General features: G+C 36.5%; 1 protein-coding gene across 1 annotated transcript in view; it reads right to left on the bottom strand.

The window, feature by feature from the left end:
- syt6 (synaptotagmin 6) overlaps positions 1–17249 on the bottom strand; it is an 81129-nt gene that overhangs the window by 38693 nt on the left and 25187 nt on the right. Inside the window, exons 3-4 of the mRNA XM_023330711.1 lie at positions 6193–6246; positions 3423–3522 (exon numbers count right to left, since the gene is read on the bottom strand). Coding sequence (XP_023186479.1) covers positions 3423–3522; positions 6193–6246 — 154 coding nt within the window. The remainder of the gene's footprint in view (positions 1–3422; positions 3523–6192; positions 6247–17249) is intronic.

Raw genomic sequence — 17249 nt, forward strand, 5'->3', positions numbered from 1 at the left:
TGCATACTTTTATTTAAGATGATAAGCCTAAAATTAGTTTGATTCAGAAAATATTTTATGAACAAAAAGATTAAAAATGTTGGCTTCTCTGGAATAATGTCTATTATTCACTCTCCCTAAAACTCACATAAGTGAAAAGTGTTTTCTCATGACACAATTGTGTGTTGCATTTTTGTTATTTATTTGCTTCAGTCAACCCTGTGCAGCTAATTAGGGAGACCTCTGATTAACTACGAGACAATAAAAGGGGGAAATTAAAACTTTGATGGGCTCCAACAGTGCTGATGTTACTTTACTTGCTCTTGGCATTTCTGATTCTCAGCTTGTTTAAGCAGCCTTCCTCATAAAGTTTGTGGACTAAATACACTGATCTATAAATAAATTAACCAGTTCAAAAGATAAATTGTACAATATCTAGAGCATACTACATACTGAATACTGTAATCTCCACCTAAAACAGTAAAACAGAATTTATATGGCACTTTCTGATCATGCCGACCACTAAAAGGGCTTTATATTGCGGCCAAATTCATCTAATTGCACTCATGTTTACAAACCGACAAGCTAGTCGGACATCGACATGTATGCAGGAAGAATCTGGAATTGAACTTACGACTTTTAGGTTGCAAGAGTCACGTCTTCATCAAACGTGCATTTTTCTGAACAAATTTGATGACACGAGCGTTACGACGTAGAGACACTACATATAACATTATTTCTGTGTGCTGTGGAAATAACTCCACAGTAATCCAGAAATGTTTATGCTACAACCCATCAGCACTGATAGAGAATCACTCACCTCAGCTTAAAAAATGCTTGGAGTTGTTCAGATGGCAGTGAAATTGACCTCATCTTTTGAGTAATTTAACTCGCAATTATTTCAGAACCAAAGACATAGAGCACTGTGAGAATGAGTGGCTAACCATTAACTGCTGATAAAACCAAAATTAGCCTATGATTTAAGTTCACTATTGGTAATATACTAAAGAGCAAGTTCACTTTTTATATGAGCTAGGACTGTATTTGATACTTGCTTTTTGTTTTTGAAATCTTGAGTATGTCAAAGCCTTTATTTCATTTGTGAAAACACAAAAGGGAGAATTCTTAATCCTGTTTTGGCATAAGGACCATCTTCAAATGAGGGAAACAAAAACTTAAATGTATGGATTTGTCAAACTTGGACTGAATCAGTGTACAGTGCGTACGCATTTTCAGTGATAAATCTTCAATTCTAAAAATAAAAGAAAGAAATTGTCATTCTTTATTTTCCACAAAGACGTCTCGTCATTCTTGTGCACTCCATATAGGGTGTCTTGTCTTGTGAGCTAGCTGTAGCATCACATGCGTGTGCTTTTTTCCCAATTTGTAACTTGAACACATTTAAGATGGGTGCAATGTAACTTTAAGGAGTCTTATTTTCTGAAGAGATATGAGCTCAGTAGAAGCCTTTAAAATTCACAGGGTTAAGAAAATCAAATAGCTTGAAAGCAATATGAAATAGAAATGTTCAGTTCCTCTGTAGCCTCTTACATGGATTCCCTAAAGATTATTGAATAAAAGATCTCTGCGGCAGTACATGTGTGAAAACAGCTTTCCTAAGTGTGAAATAAAAATTTGGTAGAAGACTTCTTAGCCTCTGAGCTAAAGAACTCCAGATCATTCACCAAGAGGGATGTCATTATGGGAATCTGTCTCCAATTACCAAAAAACCGTTTTCATTTTAGCTGCAGCTTTTCTCTAAGATGCACCATTTGGTTAACCCATAAGCGCAAAATTCTGACTTTCTTTCAGGTACCTCATTTAACATTAGCTTATCTAAACATGGAAAATTACTGTCAGCACAGGAAATCCTCTTGTTTACAAGAATGGTGTTGTTTCCTCTCATGAACGACCAGCGTATTGATCCAGGCTGCAAAGCTGTCAAATTTCAACCCAATTTTATATTGCATTGAAACAAACATTGCCAGTAAAAAGCGGCCCCAGAGAGAGCTCAGAGTTATCTCACCCATCCTGCAGCCTTGTACTCCCAGATGTGTGCTTTAGCGGGCTTTATCACACCAAGGCGCTCTATTGTTCGCACAGTAAGCCACAGCGCAAGAGTATTTTACAGTCCAGCCTCAGTGAGTGACATTTTAACAAGAAGTCATAAACGTGTCACAGGAGAGAAGAAGCAAGACAAAATGCCAGAATCCCTGAATCTGCCCACTAAAGGGGAGCAAACGACCCCTGCGGCTATCCTGATCACACACAATCATGTCACGGTGTGTACACACACAATCGCACGCATCCATGCACTCGGTCACATGAGCTTTGCAACCATGTATGTCCCCACGCGTCCATAAACTCCAACACACACATGCTGCAGGAAGGCCACTGGGTCCAGTCATGCCAGGAGGCAGCAGGAAGCTGATAAGACTGGTTGGATTTGTTTAATTCTGTGGCTGCGGGTGGAGGGTAGGAGGGGAAAAAAAACATAAAACTGCACTCCAGGAACAGGTGAACACAAGCAGGGAGCCGCAAAGATAAACGTAAACAGGATTATCACTCTGCCAGAAACAAGTTGTAGCGGATATTTGCTCCAAGATAAATCTTAGCCCATTATCACATCCGACGCACTTTAAATCCTAAGTGACAAGGCTAGCAGTGATGAGGATAACACAATTTCCTCTTACTCAGACTGACAGGAGGCACAGGCTATCCTGCGGTATCTCTCCTATATTAGCCCAACAGCACTGGTGCTTCATCAAAGTGTCATGATGCAAGTTGATCAAACCCAGCAGGAGTGATGTGGAGAACAGCGGAAGAAAAAAAAAAGTGTGCACAGGGGAGTGAACGCAACAAAACACACACCCATTCACACCAGCAAACAGCAGTGACCTGCGTAAACATTTTACGCTATGCAGCTGAGTGAGTTTCCACACTTCCACCGTACAGGTAGAGGGACGTGGCATCAGTCAGCTCTTCAATAATTGATAAAAGCGGCGGAGAAGACAAGTCAATATTTAAATAAATTCCCTGAGGCTCTGACACTGATTTAATTGACAAAAGGTGTGTAGGACAGAGGAAGAAAGTGCTGCTGCAGACATCCAGACTAATCAAATATTAAAACTATGCTTCATGAATGATACAGAGGAGTGTAATGACTACCAAAAAAAGAAGTTTTTACCTCAACATGAATTATTCAAAAGTAAATAGACAGTGTTGGTCTAACCAAGCAAGAGGTTACAAGGCAAGTACAAAAAAAAATCCACTGCTGCTCTGCATTGGAGCGCAAACACAACGACAACGTGCAACCTGTTTCACACCACTGAACCAAAGCTGGAGAAATCAATCGTCAAAAGCCAACAAAGAGGAAAAAAAGAGCACTCAAAGCATCAGATCTAAACCTGTGATTCAATCTCCTGTGACAGCTGTGTACTCACCAGTGACAGCGCCTTTCACTTTTCCCTCTCTTGATCCTTCACTCTCACTTTTCCCTCCCTGTTTCTCTGTTCCTTTCTGGCTCTCTCTCTCTCTCTCTTTCTATCTCCTTTTTTTCCCCCACGCTTCCTCACTCTCTCCTCCCGATCCTCTCCCTTGCTTGTTCCTGCACAGAATGAGCCTCCACTGCACTCTGGAACCCTGTTTCTATGGCAGTGCACGCAAGCAAAGCAAGTCAGCAGGATACTGTAGTGCAAATGTCTAGGGGGCACATCCCTCACTCAGCCCAACGAACAGTCAAACAAGCTCAGTAGCCTTTCACTTCAGTCCTGTTGTGCTCAAACACCCACAAACCACTTTAACTTCTGCTTAAATCGCCGCTGAGACTCAACATGCGGTTTCATGGCTCCTACAAATGCAGGCAATGCAGCAAATAAAAAAGTCAACATGCACAAGTTAGAGTGAATGAATATAGATGAGGGTATCCTCATAAATATCAAAGAATCTCCTTGAATAGATGTCCAGATAACACATTCAGAGAGTTGTTTTATTCCTACACAGAATCAGATTAGGCAAATGTGTAATGAAGGATCAAAAGGGAGTCGTTTTTTTTCCACTGATTTTTATTTTGATGATTAACAAATGCGAGCCAGCGCTTTGTTCTGTGTGAAGAGAGCCTGCAGTGAGATGCTGCGATGAACGCGTCCATGCCACACACTGCTTCAAGAGACACACACCATTGATTTAATAAGCACTGCTCCCCCGGTCTGCAGCGTTGACTGTGGTCATGCGACATATTGCAGCACAATCAGTACAATCTTCAGCAAAGAGAAAAGGTGGAGAGGCGGAAACAAGGAGGGAAGGGGTTTTATTGCCCCCTATCTACCTGTTATCTGGAAAATCATCACTTTGTTGTCAAAAGGGAATTATTTTCTGACTACAGCTCCTTGAAATCAATTTTCAGAGCAGCTCTGACAAAATATGTGTATATAGTTACCTGAAATAGAAGTACAAGAAGTTGCAAAGTTAAGATGAGGCATACTGAATAACAGCTATGAAAGGTAAACACTTTCCTTGCCAACTGTTACATTAACCAATGCATTATAGATTAGTCTCAAACCCAGCTTGGTAGTGCAAAGTGTTGGGTTGTTCTTGATTCATATTTTATCCTGCGTGAAATAAGGACACCACAGACCTCCCAGTATCAGCAGCGTAGAGCAAAATGATGAAGCTCTCTAGTGGCTGTGAGTAAACCGAGCCTGCAAGTGTCTGCATATAAACAGAAACGAGGAAAATTTGTTCTCTCACTTTATAAACCAAATGTATAAATTTTCAACCCTCGCTCTCAGCAGTGGCCTGCCTGCGAATGCGTTCAAATGAGTGCGATTCACTTTTCTGTTTAAGGCAATCCTCTGCAACTTCGTCCAGAGAAACGCTGTAATACTTATTTAGTTTACTGTCTGTTTGCCGTTCGATCTGACTGTTGCATACACATTTGTGTATAACACATGCAGTTGCCTATGCATTAAACCTACTGTAAGTACAACTGAAGGTTTGTCATTTTTGTTGGATCATTCTTGCACAGGATACATACGCCATGTATCCCAGTGGTACCCAGAACAGCAACAGAATGCATTAAAGGGATTGTCAGATTTTTGGAAGTAATAAGTAGTTTATTATATAATAATTGCCTTACTTATAACACACAAATATTCTTGTACAATCCTCAGAATAGTCAGGCAAAATGCATTTTGGACCCTTAATCAAACTGTAGAAACACTGTAAAACATGTTCATCACATTTTTTGCACAAAATCATTCTTAAGTAATGAGACTTTAGTCTGCTCATTTCTACCTATTTTGACTCTTTTTAGAATAAGTTGTTTTAGGGCCTCTTGTCACTCTATATCCAAATGCTGGCCACGCCCAACTCAACATTTTCACTCGCACGTGAAAATAGCTACAAACAAATGTGCAGTTATATAATCGTACGTCTTCGAAGCAAAAGTTGAAACTCCTGCACAACCAGGAAGAATGACGCAAGTGGTTTCTGGAAAGTAAGTCAACAACAAAACACTTCTCTTTTCCAACATCCATTGTATTTCCAACATCCATTTGGCGGTAAAACCAGCCAAACATCCTGGAGCTTTGCTTGGGTTGCTAGGTGACGGGCTGGGCTTCTCTGAGGTTGCTAGGTAACGACGCAGTGGGACTCAACAATCAAGAGGTTTTTGGAACAGCTCGATGTTCTGACACCAAAAAAACATTAACTCAATGCCAATGTTTTATCTTAGTTATACTAAATATGCCAACATGGTCTACTGGACTTGGATTTCTTATGAAAAAAAAGAATATTAAGTAGTTCATTGTGGAAGTAAAATTTTGTCCTAAATTTTCAATTATTGGAACTGAATAAACTCCCATCATTGATCAAGATCTCAGATACTGACAACTACCAAAGTTGTATTAATGTTTCTGACTGGAGAAGTTATTTGTCCTTATTTGTTAATACCTCCACAGCACTTAAATTAGAGATAAGGTCACACTTTTTAGACCGTCCACAAGAACTGCTGTCACAGCTGGTTTCAGAAAGTTACTAATATTTATATATGAGAATTTTCTTTATTTGTAGCTTATTGCCTGTCCACTTTTCTGTAGTTGGAGGGAGGTGAAGTTTGTGATTCAGCAACAGTTTATTTAAGAAGGTATTGATCCTGGAAGTGGGAATTTGTCCAACTTTTCTGAGCTTCACTGAACCTGAAATGCTCATTACCTTGTTCTCTCCAGGAATGATGTCAATTAGCAAATCTGTGTTCAGCTCACCGAGCTGAAAATAGAGCGAATAAACAGAGAAAATGTTTATAATGAGGATAGGAAGAGATTGTCTGTACACTTGAGAGGTGGTAGATTCATTTTTCTAATGGCTTGGATGGTCAGGTTAACAAATAAAACTGCTAATTTTAAACCATCATTTTAACATTATTATGATGACAAATCTTTATATTTAAATTATTTTAAATATTCATTGCTACTGGAATATACAAGTATGTTACTGCTGTAGACATGTAGCTTGGGTTCAGCTTCAGTGTTAATTTAATGAGATGGCAGAGAAAATGTGGTGGTGGCTCTCTGATTACACAGCAGTGCCCCTCCCCCACCTGTTGACTGGCAATACACATCAACAGATGGTCAAAAATCAAACATATTTCAAAGCCCTGAAACCTAAAAATCTTGAAAGTATTAACATTAAATAAATCACAATTAGCCTCCTTTGAATGCTTCTCACAGCAAAAAGCTATTATAAGACATTTTTCTCATAGAAATGCAGTCGTATTTAAATGCTCTTCGATTCATCGATTCTGGCATGTCACCTTGAACCGCAAGATGAGATTGTTTATTGTGAACAGAAAACAAATTGATTTCTGAACAAAAAAAGATTTCAAATAGGAATTTGTTAAATGCCTGTGTAGCACCTAATTAGCAACACAGGGGAGATTGAGTGAATCTACTTTCCCTGAAAATATTCTACGCAGAAAAACTGGGGAAACCTTGTAAAATTAACCTGGTGAATGGGATGAACATTTTGCTCAACCTTCCAAAAGGTGCCAATCAGTTTTCTTTCCATCAAGGGAAGAAGGAACCCAAAGTTAAACAAATAGGATGGGGCAAATTTAATGCCACATCAGTGACAGAAAGTTCTAGCAAAGTCAGCAGCCAGACCATAGAGGAGCCATCAACTATTGTGAGCATAAACTTTCTCAGAAATTGTGTTAAATTTGATCTCTCTTAGCATAAAATGCATTCTGCTGTTGACAAATCACTTAAAATTATATTGATAATCACTCTTTCGAAACAAACCTTTATTCTACGTTCACTCAGAAATTAGTTGTAGAAGTGAGGAGTTTCTGTCAATGTCTGAACAAATGAAGAGGCACGCTTAGTTGTGGCTCATTGTATGTGAGCATTTACTGTAACTGTAAAATGTAGATCTAAAAAATTTAAGTGGCATGACCATGTAGATTGGAATACTATTTTAACATATAAGTTGCTGTAGCATAGCTAAGCGTTCACTAATAAAACACTGACTGATTGCGTGTAGAGAAATAAAACGTTTAGCTGCTGCTTTAAACAATACAAATAGTATTCTTCCAACACACTCATTTGGAGAAAAATGCCAGGGCACACCTGTGCACATAAGAGTGACAATACTCGGAAAAACCAGAGTAAACACTGTGACACTTTGGAAAAAAGTGGTAATCATACAGCTACATCATTATTTGCAACTATGTCAAAATCAGGCTGATTTTGCAAAGTCAATAACTCTTCATTGTCAAAGATATGCAGAGAAAATATTTTTTGCTTGGCATATGGCATTCTTTATCTGTTTGATCTTTGTTGCACTTTCAAGAAGCTGTGAAATCAGTGAATCAGTGGTTTCAAAGATATGACTGCCTGGCATTTGTAATGAGATTTATTTAAACCTGTATAATAGACCCATGTAATACTCTTGGCTCTTGTCAAAGCACATCAAATTCTACCAAAATGGTCACGGTGACTGTGACTGAACACAGTGATTTTATTTCTTTATTAACAATCAAACATTCAAAACAAGTAAAAAAAGATACTTGTAGATGCATCCATTATCTATTGGCCAACTTGTCCAATCACATCATCCACTTTCCTTTGATGGAGCTGTCACAAACTCACACACACATATCAACATCCCTAAAACATTAACAATGCATGACAGATTGGGTTATAAGTAGCAAACAGCATGACAATCAGCTGACAGCAGCTGGACAGGTTCTTGTTGGGGCAATGATGGGTGTAAGCGAGGGGGTGGTGATGCCTCAGCTTAAGGTGAACTGCTGATGGGTATTAGCCAAGCAAATGTCGGTGTGTAAATGTGCAAACACACAATGTCTATGAGTGGGGACTGTCAGATAAAATGAAAATGCTGTCCCAAACATGTCTTTTGTACTGAGACAAGCATAGACTGAAGGTGATGTAATTAACATTTTTATAACTCTGACATGACATTACAGATCCAGACAGACACATCTGAATTAAATTCAGACAGATTTTTTTTTTTTTTTTACAGTGTCCTGGAATTAAAATTACAGAGAAGTGTCTTCTGAGAGCAGAATAATTAAAGCCAAATATAACTTGGAATTACCAGCACAGCCAAGTACAATTATAACACAGAAATACACATATACACATATCTTAACAAATTATATGTACCCCTCTAATTACAGTGCGATAATTACAGGGGGAAGAATTAATGCAATAATTTAGAGTACTGTTTATTCATTTATGTTCAACCATCTTCTTCCTCAATGTAACCTTCTTATTCTGTTCCATATAACATTAACTGCGTTTGCGAAATGCTTCTTCTGATTACTCCTCAAGGCTTGCTAATTAGAAAATCATTTATTTATTTATGACCTCTTGATAGCACTTAAAAGTAAAGTTTCACAGTTTAAAGGTGATTCTCAGTTGCTGTTTTCATACAAAATACATGGGAAAAAACTGCAAATTCAAAAATTAACATTATGCAAATGAATACAATGAGGAATCCTCTCTTTAAAACTATAACAAATATTGAACTATAGAAAGAAAACATGTTTTCTCCAGCAGCAATTTTTATTAAAGTATTAAAAGGCATGATGAAAAATTCAAACTTCCCTCATCCAAAAACTAAATTTGAATGCTTCAGTTAAGTTCTCTGCTTTGAAACTTGTGGTGTGTTGTTTTTTTTAAAGAAATAGGATAAAATACAACACTAAAATCAAAAAAATGTCAAGTGTCAAATCAAGTGGTTAAAATTCAATATATTGTGACCCGAGTGGGATGGAGTAGTCCAAAACATTACTCAAATGAGAGTGGCACTACTTCAACATATTTTTACTCATGTAAAAGTAGAAAAGTAGAAAGTAGTCATCCAAGAAATGACATAGTAAAATACTATTTGGTAAACAGACTACACCAGTGCTGAGGATCTGATTATATCACCTGATATAATATTTAAAAATTATTTAATCAGACAAACAGTGATATAAAGTTATGCGCAAATTTTGTTTTTTAATGACTACAATTAATTATACAAATTAATTTGAATGTTTATAATTTTATGAAATGAAAATTTGCTTATAAAAACAATTAGGTATTATAATTAACCTTTCAAAACAACATTACTCACTGAGGATAACGTATATGTTAGAACATACCTTCGGTGACAATCTATACTGTATATTTTATGTGACAGACGTTAAGTTGCACAAAGTTTAACAGAATCAGTACCAGTGGGGCGCTATTTTTACAAAACAAAAGTATTTTAAAATAATGAAAGGTATAAACAGAAATGGTAATAGCATTTATGCTCTAAATGACCTGAATATTATATTAGCTCAATAACCAAAAATTAATTATAAAATTAATTTAATTTTTGACCTGAATATTATATTAGCTCAATAACCAAAAATTCACAAACCGTGCAATTCTTAGTATTTGGGGGAAAAAAAAGTTGAACTGTCAGAATAATAAAGACCAAGGATCCCAATTACATTTCGAGTGCATAACCCTCCTCCAAATTTATTAGGATACTGCTACTTATTACAGCATTGCTAATCACATATAAATTTGAAGTTGTTTTTTTTTTTTCAGCTAAGCCAAGCCATTTATTACGCCTGCAGAAAACAGATTCCCACCCATTATGACTGCAATGTTTCACGGTCAGGTTTCTACTGCAGCACAGAACAAATAAAGCAAACACCGGCTCAGAAGGCTTCTCACCGTTTTATAAAAGCCACCGTTGTTTCTGCTGATCGCTTAGAACTGGAGGGAGTGGTGGAAGGTGGGGGTATATTTTAGAAGTGATGGGATGGCTTAGAATAATATAATGATGGTGTGGGGTCAGATCAGCGCCTTCAGCAAGTCTCATTTCCACTTCTATAATGGCGGCATTAATGCAGAAAAGTAAATAGCAGAGAACATATGTATTCAAGACCACATTTTCCACAAATGTCCATGCATTTTTCAGCAAAATGATGCAAAAGATACAAAAAAACATACTCAAAAATTTATAAAATGCATGGCTGAAAAAACAGAAGGTGGAGGTACTTGGCATGCCTGTCTGCAGGCTTAGCTTGCAGACAGGTGGCAAAAAGAGAATGTGTGGAGATTTTGAAAAGAAACTAGCAGGCAAAAAAATTAAAAATAAAAGCACACTCTTGCACATTTCAGTCAACCATTTCTTAAAGAAACCTTTATGTGTATTTGGAACAAAAAGAACGAATCAGCAAGATTTGTTAAATTCAGATGGCTCTATGAAGTGCTTATTAGTTGAAGAACTTTTGATGGATGACAATAAAGACCAGAAATAAGAAACGTTTGAGTGTCGAGGGGTTTGATGTCTTTTGTTTTGGCCACAGACTCTGGGGATCCCCAAGCTATGATTGATACACCTACAAATGACAAATCTGAAATAAACAGAGATGAAGACAATTATAATTTTTGGAATTTAAACTGGTAAAAGTCTACTTAAATGTCTGCTTTGAAATCCATACATGTTCTTTATACAGTATGTACTCTGTCTGTGTCACCTCAGCTGGTTAAGTGAAGTAGTTATGTGAGATGCAGGTGCATCATAGTGGAGCTACCTGGGAGGATAAGTCTGTCTGCCTGGCAATCAGCATAAAGGGAAGGTAGCAGGAGATGCAGCAGATCCCGACAGGATACATTGTTTAGACTTCAAGATCATCTTTCACTTCCAGCTTCTTCACCGAATACATCAATCAGGCCTAATAGTTTTTATAACAGCTTGTCTCAAATAGACCTCTGTGGTTTTTGGTGATGGAATCTGGCCGTTCTAGTTTGACCTGGTCCCTGTTATAACCTGCTTCCAGTTTATTTATAATCAAGTTATCCAGCAACTAATCAGATGGTCTTAAGTTTGCAACAGCTGTAAAGATGTAAACAACATTGAAGGAGAATCCACTGAAACATTGTTTAAGACATCCTATTTTTATACAGAGTCAGGGTCGAGTTTTGGGGGTGTTCATGCACAGCCATGCACACAGTCATTCTTAATAAAAAGTAATAATCCTATAATACATATTTTTAGACTGTGGGAGGAAGTATAAAACCTCCATGTCAAAAGCACTGGGTTGGGATTTGACTGTGCCACCACAATGTTTTGACTACAAAAGTAACATACAGATTTATTCAGAAAAAATTGTCAAGCATTGACCCCTGTTTCATCTCAATGCTTAAAAGAGCTTTTTTGGAGGCAAAGATTTCATGAAAACTTTGAAAAAAAATTAATAGAACGGTGTTTTATAGTTTTAGTCAGAGTTCACCAAAGTCAGAAGTTTTACTGTTACCTTCCTGTTTTTTCTTTTTTACTTTTTCCACTGCCTTCCTTAGGCTTTGGCCTTCCAGGCATACTGTATGAAGAGACTGGCTGACTACAAAAAGGAGGTTGAGGACGGTAGCCTAATTGCATTATTGGCTTGTTAAATCTCAGTTGCCCCTGATACCCAAGTAGACATATCGCATAATGAAAAGTTAACCTATGTAGGTATGACCTTTGGCCATCTGGACTATAGTTGTAGTTCAGATGGCCTTATTTGTCTAGCAATCTGGTTCATTTGAAGAGTATGAATGCACAATTGAACTCTGATGCAGACCAAAAAAATCACCTACTAACCAGATCTTTAGTTTGGTTGAAGTGAACTTTGGTGGGGTTCAAATGCTTATGTGAATGCAAGTGAACTGGAGACTGCTCCAACAGCAGGAAGTGCACTATAGTCTAAGGGTATTGTCGGTAAATACAACCAAAACAAACACACAAGAGAAAATCCTACAACCGGTAAAATTTTATGGCATTCCTTTTCTTGTTTGCATTACATGAAAAAGGAAGTTCATGTCTTCTTTGGAGGTTTTTGTGTTGTTTCCTTCAGTAGTTCTTGGTGCAGTGCCACCACAGGTGAGGAGGAGGGAACAGTTTGCTCAAAGGGTTTGGTTTGTTTGACATGTAGTGTGAAAGCAAACAGCACCAGCTGGAAATGGATCAAATGTTGCAGTTTTGGTTCCCAGTTGAACCGAGTCTACAGGACTACCAGCTGTGAAAACACTAAGAAAATATAAAGCACTCTGTATCGCCTTAACGTGTAAAACACTCACTATGAAAAAATATAAAAACAAGCCAAATTTGAAATAAATTAAGAAGAATGAGACCCAAACAACATGAATCAAAACAGATAAATTATGTTCAAGGTTTGAGTTCCATTCTTCAAGCCTGCATAATTAATAATTGAAAGCACTTAAATCCGAGTTTGCTCCAAAAGACTACCAGGAAAATGTCTGAGGTTGGGGTAACAAAACTGTTATGGTTCTTCCATGATTCATATTGATATTTTATAGCACCTCCTTTGTCACAACTAAGTCTTTAATTTAACACAGAGACACAGCAACTTGTTTAAGAGGAAGAAACCCCTAAACAAGCAGGGAGGGCTAGTTTTAACATAAAAAAATTAAAAAACAAAAGCAAACTCCAGAATTTTAATCTCCTTGTGTCTGTGCAGAAGATGCCCCTGAGAAATATCTGAGGAAAAGCAAAAGCGCCATCGCATATGCAGCAGCAGAAAACCTCATTTCTTGTGACGGTAAGATTAGTAGAGAAAAAGATGGCAATGATACAATTGTTCACGCCTGTGCAACAAAAGGCCGCACAGCATGAAACATAACTGGAAGCATAATCACTACAAGGTAAAAATAGCCAACAAACAGCAGCAACAACAAACATCCACAAAAAAGATCTAATCAGTTGTGGCTCCAGAATAATTTGCAAGGCCACCAAGCAGAATCTCCAACTTCTGTCTCAGCTGAATGCAGGTAGCTTCTAATTCAGTCATGGAATAACAACTGATTAAAGTTAGTCTGCAGGAAGAACATGGCTCAGGTTTGATGTCATGCAGTAAATGTTCAGGGCTAGAAAAAAATCATGCATCTTGCATGAAAGCATACAGTATAGGGGACAAGTAAAAATATTCACCCCTCAATTGGTGGCTGTAAAATCTGCAAAAACCAACAAATCACACCTCAAACCAAACAGAGTAGTCTTTAAAACATGTGATTCTCTGCACATAATATTCAATAACATTATTGTTTTAAATCTGTTTGTGTTATTTTCTGAAAGTTGTGTTAGATTTAAGTTATGTATATATTTGTATTTTCAGTATCGTTAGATATAGTAAAGCTTTGAACCCCCTACTTGTAATCAATATGTCTGAGTTTACTTCAGGCTTAAAGGATCTCCTTTAGGCTGCTTTTGGTCATAAAAGTGACATAAAGGTGAAATAGCAGCTGCTGATGGTAGTAGTCAGTGTAACTGATTAAAAATATCTACAAAATATATTTTTATTTTAAATTGGTGCATAAAAAAGCTTATTTTCTACAAAAATAAAAAAGAAATTGTTGCCAGTCACTAGGAAAAGGGATGCAACGCTAAGATCAGAAGTCTGCCATGCTACCATTAACTATACTAAATAATTGCTATATCAGAGGGCTGCAACATGATAGGAGAATTGACTGTGATCATACTTTTAACTATCTAACCTTTAGCATCTTTCATGTGAATCTGTTATCTACCACAAAAAGATTTCTTGCAATCTGAACCTCTTTATTGCCATGCAGTGTGTGTAAGTAACAACCAACAAATAATGAGTTTCAAACAGCATTTTACAACATTAATAATGCAGAAAATGATTTTGGAATGACAATATGTTGTGCACCTTAATTATAAGTCCATGTATTGTTCAAAGCCAAGTCAGATTTATTTGTGCCACACATTTCTGCATCAAAGTCGCTCAAAATGCTTCATTAGATTAATGCATAACACAATAAACAAACAGAAAGGAAACATTAGATTGCAGCGGCAAAATAAAGAGAATAAAAAGTTGTAATCCAGACTATACGTAATCTGTGTTGCAGTTATTAATTGAATGAAACTCTAAACAAATTGGATTTTAGCCTTGATTTAAAGAAATTCTGCATTTCTGCAGTTTTCTAGGAGTCTATTCCTGACCAGAGAAGATCTTCTTAACCATAAATATTAAATCAGATGTGATCAGAACATCAGTACATCAGTAGTCTCTGCACCAAATAATTTTATACCCTTAAATAACTTTTTTGGATGACTGTTTTTTGGCTTTTCTCCACACCTCAGTGTGTACGTCTAAAAAAATGAAAAATATTCTGATATGTGGATGATCAATATTTACTAGATCAGGTCATACCTGTGCAGCTTAAACCTTTGTACATTCCAGTCAAGCTTATCTAATAAAAAAACTCCTTCTTGTCAGGAGAAAAATAATGCAACAGTGTGAAATTTATAACTCTTTACTTCACTTTCTATACTCTAATTGAAGATGATGACTTCATGTCATGATCAGCAGGCTGACCTTGCTTTGATTATCAGTCCTGTGACATTTCTGATGATGTTTTCAATATTTCCCTTGAGACTGTTTCTGGGTCAGACTGACAAGCTGTTCTCTCTAACCTCAATAATCTGCATGTTCAGAGTTACTCTAGAAATTATTGAAATGTGTTTGAAAACTTACGGTGATCTCAAACCTAAAAACAGCTACAGAAAATAAATATAATCAGTGTGGGATCATTGTAGAACTTTACTTATAATTAAGTATTTGTAAAGGTGGTGCTTTCAGGTATACAGTGAGATCTGTGCAGTTTTTTCATCACATTAATTCAGACACAACTTTCTTTTTTTAGGTCGGTTTGGATTTCCTGATTTATTATTTAGAATTATGCATTTGCCAAAAGTCTGAATAATGGGAGAAAGACGTTTATTTTTGAGAATCTTGAATAACTTTCACATTTGGAAGTTTACATACATAAAGACATGCCTTTAAAAAAATGTCATCGAGGAAACAAGTACCCTTCCTGCCTGTGTATACATCTGCAAACCTCACCTATTGCCTTCATTTTATCCTTTTTCTGTCACCAACAAATAGTTACATATCCATTTCACATACTCCCATTAAAAACTGTCTTTACAGACAGTGACAGACAGAGTCATCTCTAGACATTAATTTGATTTTTCTAGAAAAAATATCTATAAATCATTATAGATCTTCACAGGTTTGTTTTTAAAGAGAAGCATACATTTTTCTAATTTTGTTAATAGTCTCTTTTACCTATTCTCTCAATATTTCAAGAAGGAATTACAGAGTGGTCCTTTCTTGAAAAACAGTCATATTTTTGCAGACCTTAATAAATACATTGTGTCCAAGTCTTGTTTATGGACCTGTAAACTTAAAATAAAAAAAGTAAGAGAAAAGTGAGGCAAGACAAAAAAATTTGAGTTGAACTAAACAGCATTTTCTACTTAAGCAGGATTAAAAACCTTCTGTAAAAGTCTCACCCTAAAAAGCTGCAAACTGTGTCTCTGCACCAAATGCCTGTGTTGCATGGCCAAATTTGTTCTTGAATTGAGGTCAGAGGTCAAACAAAATCCCCAAAGATCTGCAAATGGTGCTGCACTTTGAACATCGCTGATCTATGGAGATTAGAGGTTTGTCAAGTTATAAATCTATGTTCCTGTTGCCTTAGTTTTCAAAACAAACTAAATAAATGATTTGTGAAAAAGTTTATAACTATTTGGAGAAACAAGAATTGCTTGGAGACCATCTGTATGAGTTGAGGAAAAAAAGCAATCAACCTCTCCAGCTGTAATTGAATTTTGTAGAAAATATAGCAACAACTGTTAAGACACATCTTGCAGTGAAAGCGTTTATTGATTTACATGAGGCATTTGACACTATTCATCTGCTACCTTCAGCAAAAATTAGAATTATATGGAATGAAAGGTGCTATAAACCACTGCGTAAAAGTTAGTAACAAAACAGCTTCATGGATTAAGTTTTAATTGGCTTTTTCTTCTTCTGTCAGGTAAGCTTTCTGTTTGACGTGTGAATTGATGCAGAAGTAAGCTTTTGTTTCAGCTATTCCACTCTACAAACATTCAATTTCTTGCACTGGTGTTGCGGGCATGGACAAAGACAGGATTCTGGTCTTCCGTTTCAGATTTTGTCAGCCTGATTGCTCTCACATGTAGACACAACCTATACATTCTCTAGAGGGGATGAGGCTCAATCCTCGCATTACTGCTCATTATGCTGAAAATGTTGGAGTGAAATTGCACCATGTGCTCTGATTTTAAATAGGAGAAAAGGATGAAGGATAGGTCCAATATTATCCTCACAACATTTTTTTTTTTTTGCATATTACTGAGATCATTGTTCATGTCAGTTTTTCCATATTTGCAAATCTTTATGTAGCATAAAAGGGATTTGATTGAGTTTTACACAAATCCAATTTAGCTTTGATTAAACTTAAATGTATTGTCTTTCTTCCTGCAAATTATTTAAATTATTTTGGTGTCAGATTTATTATAGTGATTAGTGATTTTTCATTAGAGTTTACTTTTATTTAGTACAAAACAGTTTTAGATATTTGTTTTAATTAGTTATTAGTTAAATAATTTAGTTTCAGGTTAGTTTTTATTAGTTACATTGGCAGTTTTAGTTTACTTTGACCTGTTTGAATTCTGTGCCTAAAATTAACCTAAGTATTGTATTGCTATTATGTATACATTGATTGGGTAATGAATATTCAACAGAAAATAACTTTCAAAAATGGATTCAATTACTGTTGAACAACTGACGGACTCTGGCGTTTTATCCCAAGTTTAGCTGTTGCCATTTTTCGGACTAACATATGTGTTGCCAGGAGGAATATGGAATACCA

This window comes from Xiphophorus maculatus, chromosome 1 (assembly GCF_002775205.1).
Source record: "Xiphophorus maculatus strain JP 163 A chromosome 1, X_maculatus-5.0-male, whole genome shotgun sequence".
Classification (NCBI taxonomy): domain Eukaryota; kingdom Metazoa; phylum Chordata; class Actinopteri; order Cyprinodontiformes; family Poeciliidae; genus Xiphophorus; species Xiphophorus maculatus.